At 34.1% G+C, this 26,547-nt stretch overlaps 1 protein-coding gene across 2 annotated transcripts in view; it reads right to left on the bottom strand.

Moving 5' to 3' along the window:
* DDX46 (DEAD-box helicase 46) overlaps positions 1 to 26,547 on the bottom strand; it is a 50,506-nt gene that overhangs the window by 7,003 nt on the left and 16,956 nt on the right. The window contains exons 11-20 of one of the 2 annotated variants that reach the window (XM_031449054.2): positions 26,058 to 26,179; positions 24,628 to 24,706; positions 22,772 to 22,854; positions 17,667 to 17,831; positions 17,002 to 17,164; positions 7,854 to 8,047; positions 6,096 to 6,233; positions 5,655 to 5,804; positions 1,865 to 2,041; positions 316 to 534 (exon numbers count right to left, since the gene is read on the bottom strand). In XM_031449054.2, coding sequence (XP_031304914.1) covers positions 316 to 534; positions 1,865 to 2,041; positions 5,655 to 5,804; positions 6,096 to 6,233; positions 7,854 to 8,047; positions 17,002 to 17,164; positions 17,667 to 17,831; positions 22,772 to 22,854; positions 24,628 to 24,706; positions 26,058 to 26,179 — 1,490 coding nt within the window. The remainder of the gene's footprint in view (positions 1 to 315; positions 535 to 1,864; positions 2,042 to 5,654; positions 5,805 to 6,095; positions 6,234 to 7,853; positions 8,048 to 17,001; positions 17,165 to 17,666; positions 17,832 to 22,771; positions 22,855 to 24,627; positions 24,707 to 26,057; positions 26,180 to 26,547) is intronic. The other variant, XM_031449055.2, reaches the window with a different exon arrangement.

Raw genomic sequence — 26,547 nt, 5'->3', positions numbered from 1 at the left:
CACTTCACAACAGGATAAAAAACAAAACAAAACAAAACAAAACAAAAAACTAGTGTACTGAATGACAAAGAATAGGTTAGCTAAATTATACTATGGTCAATGTTAAGATTATAAAATATTTTCATCATAATTCATTTAGACTCTAATGTACCTAGAACATATTAATAAAAATGGAATTTCTAGTGTTGTATCACCATCTAGATAAAAAGTAAAGTAGCTACTAAAATGTTCGTAGGTTTTAAATAAGTTATTTTCACTCCTAAAAAGCAGGAGCTTCTCCTCCACAATAAAAAAAAGTTTAAATCTGTTACTTGCCTGTGGGAAGTCATTGATCTCTAATTCTTCCTCATATCTCTTAAAAGATTCATTCTGTCCACCATCCTGTCTCTCTTCTTCTTGTTTCTCCAAAGGCACATAATTGAGCTTAGCATTGATCTTTTCAGCAAGTTGCTCTGCAATGGTTTTTGCAGATACAGTGGGAGCCAGGATGGTGCCACCTCTGAGAATTGCATTGGTGGCCTGTTGCATCACATCCTGCAGTTAAAGAAGACCCACAGTCAAATCTCAAATAAGGGCAGAGACAAGACCAGGGACCCCACCACAAATTATCTTCTGGAAAGCCACTATCTAAAAGCATTTTTCTATGCAGAGTCCTACCCATATGTGCAATTTATATATTTATAACTGACAGTTTAATATATCTCCCTTACTTTGATGAGAAAACTAAAGAACATTCAACTCTATATTAAAAATTCTACTAAATCATAATTAGATAACTTTTGATATCAAATATAATACAATATTTCTAAAATCATTTACACACATTGTGGCTCCTAGGAGTTTCCTCTGAATTAGAATCTTTGTCCACTAAGTTCCTCCCCTCACCATGGAGCAATCTAACATGCAATAAATCATAGTAAATGACTTACTCAAAACTTTTTTTTTTGAACTTCATTTTACTGTGTATCTAACATGGAAATAATTCCTCTAGGGGTAATACATGACTCACACCTCAAGCTTTTCCAGCAACAGTGAAAGTTACAGCCATTTGATTTCACCAACAATGAGTTATTACCAGTAATAATCCCAGAGAATATTAGGTTAGGTGCTGCATCCCTGTATTCAAAGATGCACAGGCTTGAGTACAGTAAATACTTCATAGTAACTAACCAGAACAGACACAGAGACCGGAGGCTCAGATCCTTGAGTGTGGCTGCCTCACTGAGTCAGTCCACTAGCCTCTAGCTTGGTCATCCCACTTGGGTGCTACACATCTCAATCTATACAGACCACTGGACACAGGGCCGTGCAGGTCCCTAAACTCTCAAAATCTTCAAAATACTGTCAAAATTAACAAACTTTTCTTAGGGAATGCTATGAAATTTATCCTTAGGTAAAAATTGTTAACCAAAAAGCTCCCAAGAGAAAGATGGCATGTGAAATATTTAACACATTTTTCCACTGTCTAAACCCATGTTAGTTTGAGTCACGTAACTGGGTGCTTGTCTGTCCAAGCAACTGTTTGTGTGCCCAATAGCCGACTCAATAAAAAAGAACAAGAAAGAAAAAGTTATTTCTTTCAGATTTTGGTAAAGTCAATCAGAATGCTACTTTACAAAATTATACATGGCTAACATGCTTAACAGTTTATGCCTTCTAGAAAAGGCATTAAGACCTGTGTTAACCAAACTACAGAAATTATCCAAATACAATGATAAAGAATTCTGTATTCAGAGTAATGTTAAAACCCTACTAACTCAATGTTTAAAAAAACTTCTTGTTCACTTCTGCTGACATAATTTTTGAAAACCATTTAAATCAAAGAACTTACAAAAAGTACTAAGACTCGGAACAAATTACTTAATACCTGAGATTCAATGCCCAAATTCTTCTGAGCATTGATTCTAAGAGCCAATCTCTTTGCAATTTCTAACTTCTCAGCATTTCCTGCAGTTGGAGCAGGAACACTAGATGTTCCAGGAGCAGCCATATCCTTCACTCTCTTCTTTGAATTAAACATGCTTTCAATTTGCTCATCAATCTAAAGAAGAAAAACGGTTAGTAAAAATTGAATTAAAAATACCAAATTAGGTATATCTACAGAAACTAATAAAAAGTATCTCTACCAAAAGACTAAAATCAGACAATTATCTTTATGTTAATTCAACTATACAGTTCAACAGGAAAATATATCAGCCATTTATTAAGGGTGACACATTTCATTTTTAAAAATCAGTTGCCTACAGCAAAAGAAAAGAAAGGAAAAGAAGGGAAGGGAAGGGAAAAGAAAATAAGCCGAGATATAATGCTGCAAGAACCACTACAGCAGACTCCTGAGTGGTACAGAAAATACATTCCAACTCAGTAAATTAAGAACATGTGCTGTCAAGAAAGAACAGCCAACATGATGCAGGTGAGTCACTCCAGGGCCCAGGCCTCAAGGCCAAATTACATACACTGCAATGAAAGAAGCTGGAGTAAGGGCAATAACTCAATACCAGTGGACAACTAAACATACACTCATTGGTTCTCAGGGGGGAGGGTACAAAATGTTCCTAAGGCAGAACTCCTAAAATTCTTCCTAACTCCAAAAATCTAACTGAGTTTACCTAAAAAACTAGGTAACAGGATCAGAACAAAATGGCTTTACTGTTTTATTCCTTTGAACAAAGGAAGGAAAGAAATGAAGGTTGGTTTCCCTATCATAGCAAGAGCAATGCTGAAAATCTCAGCTCTCCAGGAGTCGCATGAGTCCCACTGCCACTCTGTAATCCTCAGGTTAGCCACATCTATCTCATAAGCTATTTGCATTTCCTTTCAAAGATGCCTTTTGCCCAAAATGACTACTACCAACTAAAGAGATGCAAACCCCTTCATCTACTGAGATGAGGCTAATCTTTCAAATTTCAGATGCAGAGAAAAGTCTGTTTGGGTTTAAAATTATTTAGAGTAATTCAGAAAGACCTTTGATGGAAATGGAAACAGACAACTTAGGTTCTTTTTAAATTATTTATTGTCTAATAAGGAGTTTGAGTTATCAATACTTTTAAACTAACATTTAACTGAGTAACACTCTTTTACATTAAATAGCATACATGGCATTAAAATCCAAAACAAAAGCATAAATTCAGGAATGGGGAATGTATATGATGTAGCTGACAGGAGTAATTTTACTTTTGACTTTATTCACTTTAGTATTGCTCTAACATTTTTAATAAAAATTATATAGTATATAGTAACAACCAGAGTAGGGGGGGGAATCAGCATATTTCATTATGAGATTTTAAAAAAATGTTCAAAGTAACATAAAAAACTGAGGTGGTTTTAAAAACAAGGTGGGGAGGGTACAGCTCAAATGGTAGAGTGCATGCTTTCTGCATGCATGAAGTCCTGGGTTCAATCCACATTACCTCCAATAAAAAAATAAATAAACCTAATCACCCACCTACCCCCAAAAAACAAAAGAAAAGAAAAACACAAACAAATGGAGTCAGAGTTTAACTGTGATGTCAACAGAAAACCAGGGCCCCACAAAAAAAAAAAAAAAAAAAAAAATTTTCATTTTTAATAAAAAAGTGAAATAAAAGCATAGCCACAAATTCTTTAATTCTCTTCCCTTCAAGAGGTGGAACCTCTCCTTGAGTGTCAGCTGGACTTAGTGACTTGCTTCTAACAGATAAAATCAAATGGAAATGCCAGTGTGTGACTGCAGAGACAACTCATAAAAGGCACTAACGCTTCCTCTAGGTTTCTCTTTGCTCTCTCTTGGATCACTCACTCTAGGGGAGCCAGCTGCCATGTAGTACAAGGGCAGAGTAAAGAACAGAGACATCCTGCCAACTTCAAAGTGAGCGAGCCATCTTGGAAGAAGATGGTCCTGTATCAGTGAAGCCTTCAGGCTTCAGCATGTAACAGCTTGACTGCAACTTCATGAGACCCTAAGTAAGAACTAACTGGCTAAAGTGCTCCTGATTTCTTAACCCTCAGGAAACATGAGATAATGTTTGTTTTAGATTAATTTGTTGCACCATAACAATTTAACTAAAACATTGACTTAATTAAATTTTAAGGCAGTATGTTACACTAGAAAGAAATGGCCTAGAGTTAACAGGCAACCCAGGTTCTGGTCCTGACCAGACAGTGCGGTCATTTCCTCAAACGAGAAGATCATATTGAATTCCTAATTTCCAAAATTGTGGCCTGAACTAAGGTTTAATAGAGGGTATGTAAAAAAAAAAAAAAAAAAAAAAAGTTCTATGATCAAATACCACATATGCTGGAGGATTACTGGGTTAAAAAAGTTAAATAAGCTTCTCTTATTAATGACTTTTCATATCCTTTGATAGGGCTAATACTGCAAGTGGTAGTATACACTAGGCAGATTTTCCCAAATTATTTTATAATGAAAACATCCTTTCCAAAAGCTCAAGCTCCTGGGTTAGGGTTCCAAATGATACTCTGTGAAACTCTTAACTTGCTGAGTCTTCAGGGTCCCTTTTAACTGGGTCACAAATAATGCCATAAGTTAAGAACATGGGCTTTCAAGTAAGAGCAGAATGGGTAATGACCCAGTTCTTTCCTACAAAAGTTATGTAAATCTGCAAAGATTATTTTATCTTTCTAAGCCTCAGTCTTCTCAATTATAAAATGAAAATATTTTGTGTATCCACTGGTCTGGCTATTGTGAGGAATAAATAAATAATCCCTGCAGAGTACCTGGCACAGGGCACAGCACTTTGTAGCACTCAATAAATGCTATTATTATTAATAAGGGTGTTCTATAATAATTAAGTTTAAAAGACTTAAAAACAGTATTAGTACCAACAATGTTAAAGATACAGGGAGCCAGGCACTCTTATACACCATTATGCTGAGCACAACTTGGTATTCACCTTACAGGAAAACAATTTGACAATGTTTAAGATAAAACTAGATATACCCTAGGGGAGGGTATAGCTCAAGAGGTAGAGCACATGCTTAGTATACACAAGGTCCTGGGTTCAATCCTCAGTACCTCCTCTAAAAATAAATAAATAAGTAAACCCTACCCCCTAAAAAACAACAACAACAAAAAAAAAACTAGATATACCCTTCCACCTAGCAATTCCATTTATTTATACACTCAACCTCAAGACTTAATCTGATGAATGTGCAAGGTTAAATGTTCAAGGATGAGCAATGAAGTAAACTATATTCCAAACAATGAATATATAGAAAACAAATATTTCTGATTTGTTTTAAAGGGATTTGAGTCATTAAACTGTGGAACATCCATGTAATATTATGTAGTCATCAAGAATAGGGTAAGAGTGAATTTATTAAAATGGGAAAATTTCAACATAGAAACACTGTCGTAAAGGTTACAGCTGTACCCCAGAAATTAACACAACATTGTAAGCCGACTATAATAAAGATAAACATTTAAAAATAATTTTAAAAAGGTTATAAAGCAGTATAATCTCATTTTTATGAAAATACAGAAATACAAGCATATGTGAATATGTTCATATCATATACATAGAAAAAAGCTGGGAAGGGTACACACCAAAAAGGTTTCCAGTAATCTGTTAACTCAACAAGCCTACAGCAAGACCTCTAGTACAAAAGGAACAACTGCTTCGATTGGTAAGAATAAGGCTTAGAATAACACTTACATCAACTGCAGCATCCTCATCATCTGAATCTTGCAGACCAAGAGCAGCTTTTTGTAACTTCTTTCTTTCATTAGCCAAAGCTTGTTCTGTTTCATCAAATTTGAATCCCTTACCAGAGAAACCACTACTCTTTTTAATTATTTTCCCTTCCTTTCAAGGAAAAACAAAAAAGTTAACTTCATAGTAAAAACCTTTAAATGTTCAGGAATTTATGGCAATTAAATATTTTTCAAAGTGGTGTATGACAATGTAACAAATTACTTCATCTAGCATGAGAGAAAAAATAAGAACTCTTACATAGACTACACAAAATACTAAGTTGAAGCAAAAGAATTTTATTTCATCTCTAAAGAGATAAATGAAAATAATTCTATCAAGATTTACAAGTACTAAATATGCAATAATGATTTGCATAAAAATAAGGGGAGTTAAAAGACTCACAGCTTTCTGTTGATCTTTGAAATCACTCCAAAGTTTCTCTAGATCAGGAGGCACTGTAGTCCCTGACAATTCAAGGGCTTTAATTATGTCACCAGCATACCGAGCTTGATCTTCTGTGATAAAAGTATATGCGTAACCCTAGTGAATGATGAAAAGTGGAACTATTAAACACCAATAAAATGAATCCTTAGATCACAAATAAGATAAAAATCTGAGTCACCTAACATACCCTCTTAAGACATCTCTATTACTAACGAATTTTAAAGATCATAAAAGAGTCCTACTAAATTCTTCAAAGGTTCAAGGTGAAATATCTAAGTTTAATGTTTAAAAACAAGCAAAACCAAAAAATGTCTTATGTCTTTATGCATAAAGAGAAATTTATGTGTTTTACATAAATGCATAGTTGCACTGTCATGTATATTAATTTTAAGATAGTATTTTATTTTCCCCTTTTTCCTTGTATTCCCTTCCCCCACTACCTACTGCACCTCTCCACCCCAGCTAACCTGTATTAACTTCCTAGGATATAGCTTCCCATATTTTTTGAAGATCAATAAAAGAAAAAGAATACGTGTATGTATGTATGATGTGTTTTTATATGTACAAAAATGAGGTCAAATACATCACATCCCTGGGATTCTCTAAAGCCTAAGGAGTCACATGTCCCTAGCAGTTCTTTGGTTCAGGCGAGGCAAAGACTGGAGTTGTAAGTAGAGGAACAGCAAATTACAATCAGATTGCCATCTTCACAAAATACTCTGCTCCTACCAGTGAACTGCTAAAATTTTAAAACACGGTTTAATATTTTATTTTAGAAGTATGTAGTTACCAGATTGGAACTATGGCCTGCTTTTGTATGACCCATGAGCTAAAACTGGTATTACATTTTTTAGGCACACACACAGAGTATAACAGAGACTGTGTGTGACCCAAAAATGCTACAGTTTTTACCACCTGGCCCTTTACACAAAAAGTTTCCCAAATCCACAGAGTAACTCAGGTTAAAAGAACAAATGCCATCACTACTTATTAGCTATGTAAATCTGCCAAGTAACAATGTCTACATGCCTCAACTTTTCTTGTCTGTTAAAAGGGGTAATATTGTCCACCTTAAAGAGGAAGTTATGAGAATATAATGAGATGATATATGTAAAGCACTTAGAACAGTGGCTGACACTTAATAAATACTCCATAAATATAACCTATTACTATTACTACTGCTTCAATATGCAGAAATGTCCATGGTTGGAATATTAAATATAACACCACCAATGTTTCCAACAAAAGGACACTTCTGCTGCCATCAAAAAGAATGAGTTAGAACTATATACTTAACAGAATACAGGTGAGTTAGAAGGGCAAATAATACACATGTATGTGGAGAGGGAGAACAGTGGTGATAGGTGTGGACATGAGTGTACTTCATGGTCCCCACATTTTTTTTAAAAAGTAATGAAAGATCCCAAACTATATACATATATGTACATGTTTACATGGAAATTCTTAGTGAGGGGGAAAAACCTTTTGGGGAGACAAATGATTAACACTACCTGCCTACCTGTCTAAAAGCTAGGTATCCAATAATTTTTGTAACACTTAGGTAAGTATTATGTATATAAATAATTAACATCAATTATTTCCCATACTCTAATGATTTTCAAAATATCCCTATTACTCCTATTATCCTTTAAAATCCTGAAGAAACATCTATATTTTAATATAAAAGAAATCAGCTTTAAAAATAATTCTTTTTACTTTGTTGCCCGCTCTTCCAGTCCGTCCTGCTCTGTGCACATAATCCTCATAATGGTTGGGGCAGCTGTAATTTACTACAAGAATAAGATGTTTCACATCTAGACCTCGGGCAGCAACAGACGTAGCCACAAGAAGTTTGCAGGTCCCATTCTTAAAGTCATTTATGATGCTATCTCTGTCATATTGATCAATACCTGCAAGTAAATTAAAGAGTTATAAAACCACAGGTTCAAATTAAATTTTCCATTTCCTCTGACACTTAGAGAAATAAGTTAAACACAGGTAAAAAAACAAATCCAACTTATGCTGACCACATGTCCAACAACTACAATATATAAAATATACGACTAAGGAAATTTACTGGCAAGATGCAAAGTTACTACTATTTAGGATTCCAAATCTGCCCTTGTTTTGCCCCCTTTCCTGTATATAAGGCTTGTAACTGCAGAAGCCCCATCTCAGAATCACTAACCTACATCCATTGTAGGGGCAAAGGTAGAAAAGATAGGTACATTCAGCCTATATTGACAGGATTCAGATCTTTTTCCTTCTACAGGTTATGTAGAGCCTTGCTACTCAGTTTTGTTCAAGGACTAGGAATAGCTTCACATGAGAGCTTGTTAGAAATGCAGAATCACAGATCCTATTCCAAACTACTGAATCACATTCTACACTGTAACAAGAGTCTTAGGTGATTACATATGCACATTAAAGTTTGTAGTACATTGGACTGTAAAAAGTATCCAACTGGACCACTCTTAAATATGTTATCCAAAGAGCCTCAGAATCAGTAACAAAGTAGAGCATAAAATACCAAAATGTTCTATTACAAAATGCCCAGGCCACAAATACATTTTCTGATGGGGTATCCAGGAATCTCTAGTAATTACAGAAGGGGATGAGATAAATTCTCAAACCCTGAAATTCATTTTTGCAGCAAGTGATAGTCTAACACTTCATATAAAATCTGAATTTAACATATACAGAATATCAGCATCTAAATATCAATATCAATTCATATTATTACCTAAAATTTTAAATAAACTCTTCAAACATTGACTTAAAAAAGTATTTGGATCTTACATCAAAGAAACTAGGATCCAAAACTCTACACAAAAATCTCTTTAGAAAAATTAATGAAAACAATAATTTACAATAAGTATATAATTTTAAAACACCAAAACTTTTACTTTAGACTGAGGTATCCTGACTACCAACTCAACTACACATATTGCATTCCTCAGAACTGTATACAATAAGCTAACTGAAGTACACAGGATGCCTGCCAAGCAACCATTAATCCTCTTCCTTCTCAACATATAACACCAATTTTGTTACCCACCCAACACCTCAAACCAGAGATGAGCCTAATTCTCAGTCTCAGGAGGTGAATCATGATTAGTGTAAACCAGCCCTTGTCAAACTTTGTTATTTTGCACTCTTAAAATTAGTAAGGACCCGACCCAGAGGCCTTTAGTTTATACAGGTCATCTCTATCAGTATTTAATGTATTAGAAACTAGAACTTAGGAAAAATTAAAATACTAACTAACTCAGAAACACAACAATAAAGCAATTACATGCTCAAATAAAAAACATATTTTTGTGAAAAGTAACTTTTCCAAAACAATAAAAATAATTAAGATGCTTTATGTTTTTATAAATCTCTTACATGGCTTAATAGAAGATAGGTGGTCTCATACTTTCTGCATTCAATCTGCTGCAATATAACACAACGTGCAGGCTCTAGAAAACTACACTACCTATACACTAATAAGAGAATGAAAGTGAAAAAGGAGAAAAACTGGGTGGGGTTACTGGAAATACTTTTGACCTCATGAACACTCTGAATCACCTCAGAGACCTCAGGTATCCCAGGACAATACTTTAAGAACCATTATTCATTCCCCTTGACTATGAATGATTTAGGCATAAGCATGTGAAGCAATTCTGATCAAAGAGATTGAAAAAAAGTACAGATAGGGGATTATAGGAAAATTTTTCCTTACTTACACAAAAACCACATGTTTTGATCAATGTAGGAGAAACATCTTACTGGAACAACCCTCCTGCAGATAACAACTATGAATTCTGGACAAAATATAAAGAACAACTACCTGAAGGCACCAGAGAATAACTAAAAGCAAACAGAAACTGGAAGGGTATTGACACCTGGAAGAATGCAATGGCACTGGTTCAGTTTAATAGGATTTTATTTATTTATTTTAAACTTTCTATTTGGGGGCAGGCCCTAAGCAGTCCAGGTAGGGGAGTCAAGTACATAAATAGAAACAGTCTTCGAGACAAGAAGAAACAGAAGAAAGAGTTCAGGATAAATTTGGGACCAGAAAAGAAGATACAAATTTCAAAAAGAACAACAGAGCAGGCATGCTCAATTGTATATAAAAACACTGTCCAAATACCTGATCCCAAAACTATATATGCATGGGGCAGAATCCAAAAGCCCAGCTCTGGCTAGAAGAAATTAATAGAGGTTTCAGATGTTGCCCATTGCAGCCAAGTTAATGCCTTATTAGGGGAAAAAAAACAAAAAAACAAAAAACCTCTCAAGAAAAACATAAGAGAATTTAGACTCCACAAGATGTCATTCACAAGGGCCAGTATACAAACCAATGTTACTAGACATACAAAGAAACAAAAAATGTAAAACAAAGCAAAAGAAAACATAATCAATAGAAACTGACTTGAGTTGAGCAAGCTGTTATAATCAATAGCCAAAAATTTTAAAGCAACTATAGTAACTGTGATCAAGGAAAAAAAAATTTAACTGCATGTCTAGGAAATACAATTAAGAGAATCAAGAAAATATAAAAGAAAGTTAATTGGAAATTCCAGAACTAAAAAAGTATAATAACCAAGTTAAAAAATTCACTGAATGGGCTTATTAACAGCAGGTAAGAGATGCTCAAAAGCCAGAGTCAACTTGAAGACAGAGTCAAAGAAATTAGCCAATCTTAATTACAGAGAGAAAAAAGACTAAAAACAAAGACTGAACAAAGCATCAGTAATATGTGGGACAGTATCAAAAGGTTGAACAAATACATAATCAGAGTTCCCAAAAAAGACGAGAAAACAGGGCAGGGGGGAAAAAAAACACAAGAAATAATAGTCAAGAATTTCCCCAATTAGATGCATGACATAAATTTACAGATTCTAGAAGCACAGTGAACCCAAGTAGAATGAATAAAAAGAAAATCATGCCTAGATACACTTAACATATGACCTAGCAACCTTGTTTCTGGTTACCTACCTGAGAGAAATTAGATGTTCACACAAAAGTGTGTACTTGTGTATTTAATAGCAGCTCTATTCATAATTGTCTAAATTGGAAACAAGTCAAATGTCCTTCAACAGATGAAGAGATACACAATGGTACAGCCATACAAAAACTACTACTAGACTATCGAAACAAATGAATAATGCAACAACCTGAAAGGATCTCAAAGCCATCATGCTGAATTGAAAACAAAACAAAACAAAACAACTGCAAAAAGTTGCATAATGTACAGAGTACATCAGTGGCTGCAAGAAGGGTTATGGACAGAGGAGAGATTTACAATTACTTTGTATAAGGACAGGAAAAGGTCTTTTGAGTGGTAAGGAAACTATTCTGTAACTTGATTATGGTTTATCTTGTGGGATGGTTAAAGCAGCCAAAAACCTGGAAACAGCCCGTGTCCAACAGAAATGACTAAACAAAGAATAGTATATTTATACAATGGAATATTACTCAGCAATAAAAGGGAAGAACTGATACATGCAACAATATGGACGAATCTCAAAAATACATGCTAAGTGAAAGATACCTGACACAAAACAGTTCATAATGTAAGATGCCATTTATTTGAAATTTTAAAACAGGTAAAATTAACATACGTTGGGGGAAAAACGTAAAAATCAGTTGTCTCTGGGACAGGGAATAACTGAGGGAATTTTCTGAGGTTATATCATAACAGAGGTTTGGGTTCCACAGCTTAAAGGCATTTGTCAAAACTCATCAAATGGTACTTAAAATCTGTACATTTCATTTTTTATTTAAAAACTTTTAAAAATAACATGCATATTGAAGTGAAACGCACTGATGCTGCAACTTTGAAACATCAAAAAACGAAAAAAGATTGATGAGTAGATAAAACAAGCAGATAACTAAAGATGTGATAGATAAATACAACAAAATGTTAACTGTAGAATCTAGTATTAGATATTCAAGGGTGTTCACTACACAATTTGTCAAATTTTCTGTTTGAAAATTTTGGTAATAAAAATAAGGGGAAAAAAGACACAAAGACATGGAAAACAGTCTGCTTCCTCTGGAAGTTGTCAGATCTGGAAGTAAAGATTGAAACTACAGAAGCCTTTTTGCTGTTGGAACGAAAGCTAGCTTAGTAACAAAGTATGTTCAGGACAGCAGCATACAAACTACAATAGGTGACAATGAGCCACTGAATGCAGCAATCCTGGAATCATTTCGCCATAGGAGTTCATGTTTTGTTAAATAGTAAATATTTCTTATGATTTAAGGCATCTGAGTTGGTATTTTGTGTTACTTGCAGAAAAAAAAAAGAAAAAAGTAACTGATGTCATGTTAAAGGCCTCGACGAAGCATTTTGCCATATTAAAAAAAGTCTGTTTTCATATTTCCTGATTACCTGGAAGTAGAAACCATTATGATGCCTTCCTAATTTCAGCAATAATTACCATATTAAAAGCAAGGGAGTCTTTAAGAAATTTTAAAATTATGTTATTAGCACAAAACTGAAGAAATGGATGACTGTCAAAATAGAAATTGTAGCCATGTTTTAATGATAGTACTTTCAGATTTCTCCTTTCATTTTTTAACCTACTTTAAAGGAATAGAAGTATGTGATAAGTCAAAAATAGAGTATTAAGAACAACAGGTGCTCCATGTATTTTGTTCATAAACCACAATTACCTGGCCTTTGTGCTCTAACAAAAAGTCAAGCAACCGTGAACTGCTCTGATTGCTGAACTAAGAAAATTGTCTCAGGCTAAGACCAGGAGTAGGCAGAACACATCATCCCCTCCTTCAACCTCTTGCCTCCCCTTCTCCCCTAACTAAAGCTGAAGACCTGAGGAACTACAGGTGGCTCTGAAGAAGTGGCAGCACTCAGAATGTCTCAGAGCTTCCTTCTCACTATTCAGAACAGTAAACAGGAATAAATAGATATCAACCCATTAAGTGATAGGTTCTGCAAATTAGCCTGACTGCCCCTTTATGGAGATCAATCTTAGAAGAGCAGAAATACTATAATCTCCATTTTACAAATGAACAGATCAGTACTTTTTGTCATTTGGTCACAGTACAGATTCAGTAGCATGTTGCAGTTGCAGTAACTCTGGAAAGGAAGAATGAGCTAAATGTTTTGCAATTTGTATTGTTTTTTCTTCCAAAGGGGCAAAAAATTGTATGCATTTCATTCATACTAACATCCACACTTCTCACTACTAATGCCATCACACTATGTGTTAGGCATAAAACGCACATGAATGACATGTGCATATTAGGAATTTCATGGTAATACCTTTAAAAAAATTCTTTAAAAGTCCTAAATAATTCCTTGGTTTATATACATATATAGCAAATAGGCCTTTACTTACTCAAACATTAAGAAAACTTAATGACAAGATGCAAAAAAAAATCTCTCTGGTTTTCCTTCAGAAATTCAGAACATTCTGTTCTATTACAAAGTGACCTGATAAAAATGTTTAAGCTAATGAATGTATTTTTACACGTGCAATGAATGAAGCATTTACTTTGAGACTCAAGATCTACAGAGACAGATCTGGTTTTAATTTTTTAAATTTTAGTTTAAAAAACATAGAAAAACAAATATAGGGCAGAGAAAAATCATAAAAAGGGAGTGCTAAACCCCATGTTTCAAATGTGGAGAATAAGAATGGCATTCAAAACATTTTCAGGATGACACTAATATGGCATAAATAAAACATCTACAAAAGTCAGCATAGACTATTTACCCTAGTGATTAAAAGTAAATGTGAACCTTTGATGAAAAAGAATATGAAAACAAATATATGTATATATATGCATGACTGGGACATTGTGCTATACACCAGAAATTGACACATTATAATTTACTGTACTTCAATTAAAAAAAAAAAGTAAATGTGGACATTTTGGAAAAGGCAAAAATATGAAGAAAATAAAAAGTCAGTGATTAAGTGGCAGAGGAAAGGAGGTGGGAATAGGCAAAGCCCAGGTGATTCTTAGCATGCTGAAGATACTCTGATACTATACTGATGAAGACATGTCATTATATATTTGTCCAAACCCACAAAATTCATAACAGCAAAAGTAAACCCTACTGTAAACTATGAACTATGGATGACAATGATGTGTCCTGATAAAAATGTCTAAGCTAATGAATGTAGGTTCACGAATGTAACACTGCAGTGTGGGATGCTGATGGTGGGGGAGGCCGTGCATGTGTAGAAAAAAGAAGTACATGGAACTCTAACTTCTGCTCAATTTTGCTATGAACCTAAAACTGCTCTAAAATACAAAGTTTATTTTTAAAGAAAAGTAAATGCAAACAGATCAAAATTAAAAATGAAATGACTCAGGCATGCTTAGCAGTACGAGGTCTTGGGTCCAATCCCTAGTATCTTCATTAAAAAATAAATAAATACTTATTAACAAATAAAATGACTCTCGCATAAGACAGTCATATAGACCAATGGAATCGAACAGAAAGTCTGGAAATAAACCCTCACGTAAATGGTCATTTGATTCTGAGAAGGGTTCCAAGACAATTCAACAAGGAAAGATAGTCCTTTCAATAAATGGTGCTGGGAAACCAAACCTCCACATTCAAAAGAATGAAGATGGACCAGTATCTTACACCATATACAAAAATTAACTCAAAATGAATCAAAGACCTAAACTTAAGAGCTAAAACTTTAAAACTCTTAGAAGAAAGCACAGGGGAAACTTTTTATAACTTTGGATTTGGCAATGATTTCTTCAATATGACACCAAAAGAACAGGCAACAAACAAAAGAAAAAAATAAATACATTGGACTTCAAAATTAAAACATCAAAGGGCACTATCCAAAGAGTGAAAAGACATCCCACAGAGTGGGGGAAATACGCAAATCACATATCTCATAAAGGATTGCTATTCAGAATACATAAAGAAATCCTACAGTTTAGCAAGAAAAAAACAAAACCAGCCAATAAAAAAATTGGCAAAGGCCTTGAATAGACATTTCTCCAAAGAAGATATACAAATGCCTAAGCAACACATAAAAAGATGCTCTACCTCATTAATCATTAGGGAAATGCAAATCAAAACCACACTAACATACCACTTCACATCTACCAGCATGGCTACTATTAAAAAAAAAAACTGTAAACAACAAATGCAAGTCAGGCTGTGGATAAACTGGAACCCTAATGCAGTGTTGGTGAGAATGCAAAATGGTGCAGCTGCTGTAAAAAAGTCTGGTGGTTCCTCAAAAAGTTAAACAACACTTACCATGTGACATAGCAGTTCCACACCCAGGTATATACTCAAGAGAAATGAAAGGAGGAACTCAAGTAGATACTTGTACATCAATGTTCAAAGCAGCATTATTCACAAAACCCAAAAAGTAAAAACAACTGTAGTGTTCATCAATACTTAGGTGAATGACTAAAGGAAATATGGTACATATATACAATGGAATATTACTTAGCCCTAAAAAAGAAGAAAATTCTAATACATGTTACAACAAGTATAAACCTTAAAGACGTTAAGAGAAATAAGTTAGGCACAAAAAGACAAATACTGTTTAAGTCTACTTATGTGAAATACCTAGAAAAGGCAAACTCATAGATACAAAAAGTAGAATACAGGTTACCATGGGCTGGGGCAAAGGAGGGTGTGAGAGGAAACTGAGTATTGCTTAACAGGTACTGAGTTTCTATTTGTGATGATTATCTGGAAAAAGATAATGGTGATGGTTACACAACATGGTGAGTGTACTTAATGCCACTGAATTATACATTTTAAAATGGTTAAAATGGAAAAATGTGCATTTTATTCATTAAAAAAAAGGAAAACATAATGAATCATATTAAAAGTTAACCAAAGACATATCCTCAAAGCCCTTTTAACTGCATCCCACATGAAGCCTGGTGTGGTAGATTGTATTTTCCAAAGACGGCAAAAGTATGTTCTATCCCACACGTCCTTTTGTATGTGGAATCACACTTTCCCATCAAGAGTTGGAGTCTATGCCTCCTTCCCCTTGAATCTGGGCCAGATCAGTGACTATTTTGACCTATAGAATATGGTGGAAATAAAAGTTCTTCTGCTTCCCAGTATTGTCCTTAAATGGCCTGGCAGCTTTTGGTTCTTGCCTTCTGTGCCAAGCAGCCTCAGAGAGAGGCTAACAAGGGGAACAGCCAGGATTCCCCGGCAACAGCCTGACTGAGCTCTTAGTCAAGAGCCAGTACCAACTTGCCAGCTGCATAAGTAAGGCAAATTGGAAATATATCCCTAGCCGCAACTGAGTCACTCCAGCAGACAGAGCATAAGAGACAGACTAAATCTGTGCTAATCTCTACAGAAACTGCAGATTCGTAAACAGAATAAATGACGGACGCCATTAAATTGGGGGGTAATTCGTCACAAAGCCATAATGTCAGAACACTTGGTTAATGAGTGTAATGTGAACTGTCTCTGTTTCACACATTTATTATTCTAGGTGCCACATATACACAACAGTGGTGATGTTACACAGGAATTAAAATGTTACTTTAAATTTTCAATTAAAGCTCTAATGTGAATCATAAAAACCTCTAGGTAGCAAGGTATAATGGAAAGAATGCAACATGAGTCAGAAAATTTTAAGTTCAGTTCCTCCTTAGCTAATTAATGGCTATGAATCTGGTCAAACCAACATTCTATTGTCTTATTTTCTTTATTGCTAAGATGGAATAATAATAATGCTTTCTCCTACACAACTGTTGTGAATGAAAAACTGTGAGAAAGGATATAAAATTTAGCACTAACTTAGAGTACAAAGTAAATACACTATCATTCTGAACACAGCGCAGTGCTTGGCCAAGGTAAGTACTTAACAGATACTTCATTAAACATTACCTCCGTGAAGAGACATGCAAGGATAAGAAGCTCTCATCAAATCTTTCAGAAGACCATCAGCATGTTCCTGCTTATCCACAAATATAATGACAGATCCTGATTCTTGATAATGGCCGAGAAGCTCAAGAAGCTTCAAGAATTTCTTTTCTTCTTCAATCACAATCTGGAAACACCAAATTGTACAAAATTAATGGAATAAAAATCTGAATACATTTCCTTAACAAAAATTCATTTCATTTGTGGCAAATAAATAAATGACAACATCTTGCTATATCTTTAGAAGGGGGTAGGAAATTGTTGATTATAACTGGTAAACCATTAAGACCAAAAAAATTTGTAACTTTCAGAGAGTAAGAGGCTTGCAGATGTGGACAAATGATTATCTGTTCTCTCTGCCTTTAACCTCACATTCTATTAACCAAATAATATAGGTATGCGACATTTCTATCTACCAGCCCATCACTTCTGGTGAAAGAAACCAGAAGAGCATGTAAACAGTTCCATGGAATAGCATATTCAAATATCTGGTAAAAATGCTAAAAGCTGCAGCTGATGTATACTATTTAATTTTAGAAATTATCGACCTACATCACAATGATCCCAAAAGGATGACACACTGCCTAAACATCCAGAGAACTGGCGATTTTCTAAGGATTTGTACCCACCACTTGTTGCTCCACATCCGAGCAAACCACACTTCTCCCTCCAACCTGCACTTCAATGGGTTTACTCAAGATTCTGCGAGCCAAGGCCTCCATAGCTCTGGGAAAAGTTGCTGAAAACATAACTGTCTGTCGATCAGGACGAACATTATCAACAATGCGCATAACCTGAGAAAATAGTACAATAAATATGGTAAGTGTAGTCTCCAGAAATCATAGGATGGTAAAACCAAGTAGAAGGAACTTTACAGAGATCACCTACTCTGCGACTTTTACACTTGTTAGCTCAGAATATTACGACTGACTTTACATCATCATTTGCTCATCTCATAGGTTCCCCCTCTCAAGAAATGGCAACTCTAGCCATCCACAGGTTTATACCAAAAATCTAGGCGCCATCCACAGCTACTCTCTCTCACTCATCTGACACCCAATCCATCAACAAATTATGCAGTCTTGATTTTCACATGATACCTACGGTGCAACTGTTCTTCATCAGAATTACTGTTTTCCTTCACTAATTTAACACACTTTTATTGAGCAACCATATGTGCCAGGCATTGTTCTAAGTGTTTGGAATATGCAATAAATATAGACAAAAACTTGTTTCATACAGTTTATATTCTGAGGAGGGTGGACAGATAAACAATCTGTGACAAATGGTGATAAGAACTACAGAAAAAAACAGAACAATGAAGGTGGACATATTGCTGAGGGGATGGAATACAGGCAGCAATTAACTGACTCAGTGTCTACAGAGCCCTGGAGCAATCAGAGAGTTCTAGGATCCTTGTGGTGACTGGTATAAGCAAGAAAAAAAGAGATATAATAAATAAAATTATTGATGATGGCATCAAGATAGACAGTGGTGAGTGGCTGGAAATTGGGAGCGTTGAAGGTCTTGCCAGGAATATACAGAATTCTATGACCACATTTTCACTCCAGTCAAGGAGGACGTGATACTGTGAAAAGGGTCATCCTACCCAAGGCATGTGGAAATCCTGGGCTCCTGGTCCAAACCTCAGCCATCTCTTACCTGGATTATTTCAGCTATGTTCTAACAGGTCTCCCTGCCTTTACTCCTGCCCAATATGAGATCTGTTCTGCACCCAGCATTCAAAACGATGGGTTTAAAACATATGCCGGTACTTTCAGTTAAAGACTGTTAGTTGACCACATATATTTACTTCTCTTCCCTTGAAAAACCCTTTATAAAATGTAACAACACAGGGATTGTTTTAAAAAACTGCACAAACCAACAAAGACAAAGAAAATAAGACGAGATGACAGCAGCAACGTTTTGATTAAGTACTACCTGACTTAGCAGAGCCAAGAAAGCTAAATCCTAAAATGGGAACAAACTAGACCTTCAAGAAGTAGCTTCTCTCACATCTATCCTGCCCCTGTTCTTCGGGAGAGTTACCTCTTTGCCACCTGATCTTCACATAAATTTCAGTCTTCTCTGTTTTCCAGTAAAGTTTCATAATTTTTTCCAGATATATCTCACAGATCTTTGTCAAGCTTATTGTTTCATGCTTTTATAATTTATATGATTTTTAAAGTACATTTTTTAACTTACAAGGAAAAGAAACGTAAATGATTTCTGTTTACTTCTTTTGTATCCAGAAAGTTTACTATTTTCTCATTAACTCTAATCATTTATTGCATATTATTTTGAGTCTTCTACAAAAATAGTCATATCACTTGCAGATAACACTTGTTTCTTCCTTTCTAAACATTATACCCTTTTCTTGCTTACTGTGCTAGGACCTCCAGTAAAACGCTGAATGAGTGTTAACTATTTTGTTTCTTATGTTAATAGCTTCAAAGCTTCACCAGTGAGTATAAGGTCTGCTGTAGGATTATTTTGGTAGTATCCATTATTAAAGAGGTTCCCAACTAGTCTTAATGTGCTAAAATTGTAAACCACTAGTGAAATTCTCTCAAATGCCTTTTCTACATTATTTGAGATAATGGTAATAGGATGGATTATATAACTTGATTTTTCTAATGTTAAACCAGCTTTGCATCCAAAGGATACTAACTTCAATATGATTATCTTTTTTAAGCATTGCTATAACTGGTTCATATATATACACACACACACACATACACACATATATTTAGAGTTTCTGCATCATTATACATAAAATTGTAATACAACTTGTTTGATTTTGATATCAATATTATATTGGCCTATAAAATGGAACAGCCACTATGAAAAAGTTTGACAGTTTCTAAGGAAGTGAAATATAAACTACCATACAATGAGCAATTCAACTCCTAGGTAATCTACCCAAGAGAAATGAAGACATACATCCATACAAAGACCTGTATGCAAATGTTCACATTAGCATTATTCCTAACAGCCCAAAAGTGGAAATAATCCAAATGTTCATCAGCTGGTTAATGGGGAAACAAAATACGACATATATTTATATGATGGAATACTAATTACTCGGCAATAAAAAGAATGAAGTAATGACAAATGGTCAAACATATGTCCTAAGTGAAATCAGTATAAGCTAGATGTATATTCCATTTACACATTGTATTATTCCATTATATAAAACATCAAGAAAAGGCAAATTTTTTTAGGGCAGAAAACAGATTAGTGGCTACCTCAGGCTGAGGTGAAAATAGGAAATGAATGCAAACAGGCACAAGACATTTTTCTGGTGAAAGACGTGATCTAAAATTGAATTGCAGTGATGACTGCACAAATCTGTATGTGTACTAAAAACCATTTTATTACACACTTAAACAAGGTGAATTTTATGGTATATAATTATACCTTAACAGCTATTTTAAAAGTTAAATATAAATTATATAAATTGATGAGTATTCCTTCTTTTTTATACTTTGAAATAAAGTATGGCTAGAAACATAATTATTAATTCCTTGAATAGTTCTACTAGTGGTAGAACTCACTAGTTAAAAATAGTCAGAAATTGGTGCTTTCCTTGTGGGAAAATTAAAAGGTGACTTATTTAATAAATGTAAGACTATTTCAGTGTTCTTGAGTCTGTTTAACCAAAAGCTTTCAAATGTACTGGCACACACAGAAAGAAAAAAGCAAGGAGGGAGGAGGAGACTATGCAAGGAGATGAAAGTTTCAAAAAACTATCAGCAATACCCAGAGAAAATTGAGAAATTTCTGTACCTATGAAACAAAGACAGGATGCTATTTAAAATTAAAATTCAGAGAAAAGAAAAGAGCTTTTAGAAATTAAAACTTTAAGCTTTTAGAAAAGAAAACAGAATTCAAAAATTAAATAGGCTGAAAGCTTAGAGTTTAGGAAATCTCTAGTAAGGTAAAATGACAAAGAGGTGGAAAATACTTAGGAAAAATTAGGAAAAGTAAGGGAAGAAAAATTAGGAAAAGTAAGGGATGAGTCCAAGAGGTCCAATACCCAAATAAGAGTTCCAGAAAACAAGAAGGAAATCATCAAAAATTCAAGAAAATTTCTCAGAAGTGAAGGATTTGAGTTTCTAGACTGAAAGAACCAACCAAGTAGTCAGGACATTTGTTGGAAAAAACAAACCTAAATGACAGGACACCACTGAAATTACAGAACATTAAGGATAAAGATTCAACAAGTTTCAAGACAAAAAAAAAACAAATTAAAGACAAAAGGTTAATAACTGAATAACTATTGGATTTCTCAAGAAAACCAATGGAAACTAAAAGAAATTCTGAAGGAAAATTATTCTCACCTCAAGTCTAGCTAAATGTCAAATAAATATGAGGACAGACTAAGGATTTTCATACATGCAAAGATTCAAAAAATGTACTTCTGAGTTCTTTCTACTGAAAAAGCGGTCCCAAACAAAAGAATACATCAAGAAAAAGTCATGAAATCAATTTCCAGGGAAAGATGGAAGATTGAACACATGTGTCTATTTTTACACTTTCCAAAAAAGACAAAATATAATAGAAAGGAGATTTTTTTTTTTAATTCACAGGATAGGATTTAAAACAAAAGCAACTAATTGGGATAGGGTTTTATTTGGGGGAGTGCAATGAAAATGTTCTGGTATTGAATAGTGGTGACAGTTGTAAAGTCCCATGAATATGATAAAAATCGATGAACTGATTGGGAAAGACATTAAAGGGCACCTAGATCCATCTTCCACTTATTTCTTCAATTCCCTCTGATCTCCGCAAATGGACACTGCCTCTACTCAAGCACATGGATGAAAAGCATATTTAATATCTCTCTCCTACCAAGTAACCTGTTTAATCTCCTAATAATGCTTATCCAGTCTTTCTCACATTATGCTCGTATCAAGCTCGCTACAGCATCCCCACTGGGTGCCAGTTCTACTCCTTGGGACCCAAAGGATAAATTCAATGGTTCTTTTATGTGACAGCCTTTGTTCAAAGAGTTAAAGGATGATATCAAACCCCCTACTTCAAACTAAATACCCCTCATTCCTTTAACTGTTTCTCACTTGGTTCAAGGGTTACCACAGTCCTGTTGATTCTGTTTTATGCTCCTCTATATCTCATTTAGAATTCTGTCCCTAAATCTACACACAATATATACACTATTATTTTTTGGAGAACACATGAATGGATTGAAAACACTGAACACGACTTTCACCTTATCCCTTTCCAATACCCCATTTCTAATACTGCAGTCTGTGATCAAAAAAAAAGTTTCTTTGGCCTCCATAGCACACTGACAACTCACACTGCTATTGCTAAGAAAAACTACTACCTTTTAACATGTGCTTCTAACTTTAAGTTTGTACTGTTGAAACTTTGTATTTGAGTAAATAGCGTATATGAAGAATATAAAAATTTAAAGCTAGACAAATGCTTTGAGCTTTAGTTTTTACATGGGGAGAATGTAAACAAGCTGTGCTATCTAGATGGTGAGGTAGTTAAAACCACGCATTAAAGCAATTTATTTAGAAGTACAGTGAAAACTATAAAAAAAAATGAAAGCTTAAATTTCTATAGCACTCCACTTCTAATTTTCCACTGTACTACCATACAACAAAGATGTGTGTGAATTTGAGAAACCATGCAAACATTTCATTCTTATGGCAGTTACAAGGTTTATTTTATAGTTCAAAACACTAAGAAATTTAATGAGTACCTGTGGTTCAAAACCCATGTCAAACATTCTGTCTGCTTCATCTAAAACAACATACGTCACTCTTCGAAGATTTGTAACCCGACCTAACATGAAGAAAAAAAATAAAGACAAAAAGAAAACTAAAAATCAGTCACAACTCATTTTATGACTACCAAAAACTTTAAAAAACTGTAAAGGGAACTAAAATGCCTGACTTAACCAGAGGGGTAAGTTAGGTATCTTTAAACAGTGAAAAGAAATTTTGATTTATAATATCTTAATCTAATGGCAAATACTTTCTGACAATGGGTACATGAGGCCCTTTATTTTGTCAAACTCGTCTCTTGCATACCATCGTAGGGCCTGAAGAACCTGTAAAATTCAGAAAACAGCCCTCTCCAAAACACATCATAAAACTAAGACTGAGATGGAGCATCGAGCCACATCAGCCATTATCTGACAGCATCACCTAGGAAAAAACATATTAGAGATTACAGCGTATGTGTGGAAAGCAAGTTCCAGTGCTAACTATTTCAGATGCAGAAAACCTTTCTTTACATTATTTTATGTAGTACATACCTACTTATATATAGTTAGAAGCTTCTAATGGGCATGTCAAAACAGTAAAAACAGAAGCTACTCAGTATCATTAGGTAACTAACATATTACACAAAAATTTTAAATACCAAAGGTATTACATATATACATTTTTCTATACAAAGGTACAAATCCAATTTTACTAAGTGTTCCCACTGGTTTAAATAAATGCAACTGGCTTCTTAGCCAAGAAAAACTAAATACATACACAGGAAACCTTTTCTAAAGGATTAATATAAGCGTTTCTATCAATTGTTGATTCAATCACCTGGCAAAAACATGTATGAAATAGTTATTAAATATAAACCAAAAGGATAAGTAAGGGAAAAAGGTAAAATTAATCAAGATGAATATCAGGAAGAGACTTAATGGAGCATTGAGAAAAAACAAGGGATTATTTTATCAGCATTCAACCCAAAACTTTTCATATGCTGTACAAGCACAATGATTTATCAATTTCAATGTCACTTTACCAACTTCATGTAGAATTAGAATTAAATGTACACAGAAATCCAAGCAGAATGCTATTAGAAACATGCATTACTCATAGTTTTTAATATTCTATTATATATATAAAATGAATACTGCAATGGAAACCTTTGAAAGCATTTTCTTCAAGAAACTGAAATGAGCCAAAATAAATGCTTCCCAATGTTTAAGTATTTCACATTAACATTTGCAGCCCCAATTAGTTTTGCAAGATTGGGAACAGCATTAAATTACCTACCTTTGATGGTTTAAGTCTCGGAAGCCCAGTTCTATAAATCTTGAAGGGACTTTCTCCACAGAAGTTAAACAATGTCAACAGTTTAGTAACAGTTTTGATAGGGAATAATTTAACAAAGCACAGTATCTGAGCTAAAAACATGCAATATTTACAAAAGATAAAATTTCTTAAAGCTGCAATATCTTAATTTATTCAGTACTGCAAGAAAATACTAGTTCCTGTGGAGAAGCCTAAATTGTACAACTGAAAAAAAAAAAAAAAAAAGATAGCCCCCACCCTTTCAAAAGCAAAGCTAGGCCAAAATTGGATGCAGACTTCACTTCAAGGGCTAAAAGAATCAAATGAAGTACTGAGAAGAAATTTTAAATTAAATTGCAAAAATATTATGAACTCTTGCAACAATAAGCTTATTACAACACAAATTTTAAGATATTACAGCTTTAAGAAGAAATGTAGAAACCCTTTGGTGGTTTCTTGTATCTGCTTTGATTTAACAAAAATGTATAGAATTCAAAAAGGAGAAAAGAGAACTAAAAAAACATCCCTGACTTACCACTGTTAGCTGCTAACATGTCAATCATTCGACCAGGTGTGCAAACAATAATTTCAGCACCTCTTTTCAGCTCAGCAATCTAATAAAAAAAGATGAAATTTTATAGCTCATTTATCACTAATGCTTAAGCACAGATTATTGAAAACACTGTACAAGGTCCTGTACAGCTCCATAAGGTAGGACAGCAAGGTCTGATTAGAAGACATCAAAGTTCCCTGCCTAATTCTTCAAAAGACTGGAGCACTAATAAAGAAACAGTTAGTAGCAAATGACCACATGGTGCTGTAACTTTGAAACAAATGAAAACCAGAGATTTTTATCAATTTTAATGTGACAAGATCCCTTAAAACCAAGAAAGGAACATGAAAAAGCAGTAAATAAACCAATTATATACATCAGTGTTTTTCAAATTGAAAGTTGTTTCCATTGGTGAATCATGAAATCAGTTAAGTCAAAACCTGCATTTTTAAAATGAAATAGACTGGAAAATACCAGGCTATGTTAGACATCATAAAACTTTGCTTGACTTCTATAGAAATAGAATGTGCATACGTGTATTAGCTTATATTTTAAATGTATTTCTTACTATAGGCTGTGGCCAAAAAAGTTGACAAAGGTAAACTTAGAAAACCAAGTTCAAATGCTTAAAATACCACTGGGATAACAACAGCAAATATTCCCAAAATGTGTCTAGAATCTGACAAGACAACTCCTCAGAAAGGATTTTGTGGTTAAATAAGTTCAGAAAATGTCACTTAATTTATGCCACTTTTCTAGCATCACAATAAACATTAGGCTCATTAAAGACTAAAAAGTTCAGCAGGAAAGAAATCTATTTTAACTTTATATAATCCAACATTTCAAACACTTTTTTGACCATAGAACTCAGTTTTTTTTCCCTTTTTCTAGTTCGAGAAAATATCTGATAACTATCACTCTTTAAAAGACACTTGGAGAAATGCCTTAGGAGAGTAAATGAACGTATGCTTAAATAATTCTTGCCAAAATCATTTACGAATGCAGATGAAACTTTGATATTAATGTATTCATTCATCAACACATTTTAAAGATGTCACTTAGAGAAAATAAATGCTGATCTAGGAATCAGAAACCTAGGTTCTAGGACAAACAAAGTCCTACTAAGCCAAAGACTTTGGTCAACTTAACCTTTCTGAACATCTGTAAAATGGAAAAAATATATGCATCCTTGAGCAGGGAAAGAATAACAGGAAGGCTAAGATATGAAAATGACTCAAAAATTCTAAAATAAAATGTTAATACAACTCATTCTTACTACTATTTTCACACTTCATTTTTGAAGATTTTAGAAGCAATTACTATAAAAAAAAACCTCAAAACAAAAATCATTTTTACATTATTAAATCACTCAAGAAAAAGACTGGAAAAACTGCATGTTCCTTTATAACTACCTGTTCACTGATTCCTGTTCCTCCATAAACACAGACCACTCTAAGTCCCAAGGTCTTTGAAAACTTCTTACATTCTTTCGTAATCTGTAAAGCCAGTTCTCGAGTTGGAGTCATGATGACAGCTGAAAAGATAAATATGTCAAAAGCCTAACTATCAAAATTCTTAAGACTATGCTTTAAAGTGTTAAATTTAAACTCTGCAGTCAAGTTCAGATCTCTTAGTCTAATTTTTGTTTTAATTCATTTTACGCACCTCTGAAAACTCTATTTCAAAAGTTTTATAACAGCGGAGATTGTGGTGAAGGATAATTTTAAACAGACTTAAAGAACAAGTTATATAGGAATATAACTGAGAGTTAAATGCCTTACTTAACCATCAGGAAAATACCTGGTTGAAAAGAATGCAAACCATTCTCAATTGCAAATCACAGAGCAAAGATAATCAGGTGACTCACTGTGCTGCAGAGCCATGCCGTGGCTTCCGGAAACA

The sequence above is a fragment of the Camelus dromedarius genome, chromosome 3, assembly GCF_036321535.1.
Source record: "Camelus dromedarius isolate mCamDro1 chromosome 3, mCamDro1.pat, whole genome shotgun sequence".
Classification (NCBI taxonomy): Eukaryota; Metazoa; Chordata; class Mammalia; order Artiodactyla; family Camelidae; genus Camelus; species Camelus dromedarius.
The sequence above is the reverse complement of the archived record's forward strand: the minus strand, read 5'-3'. Positions and strand labels throughout refer to the sequence as shown.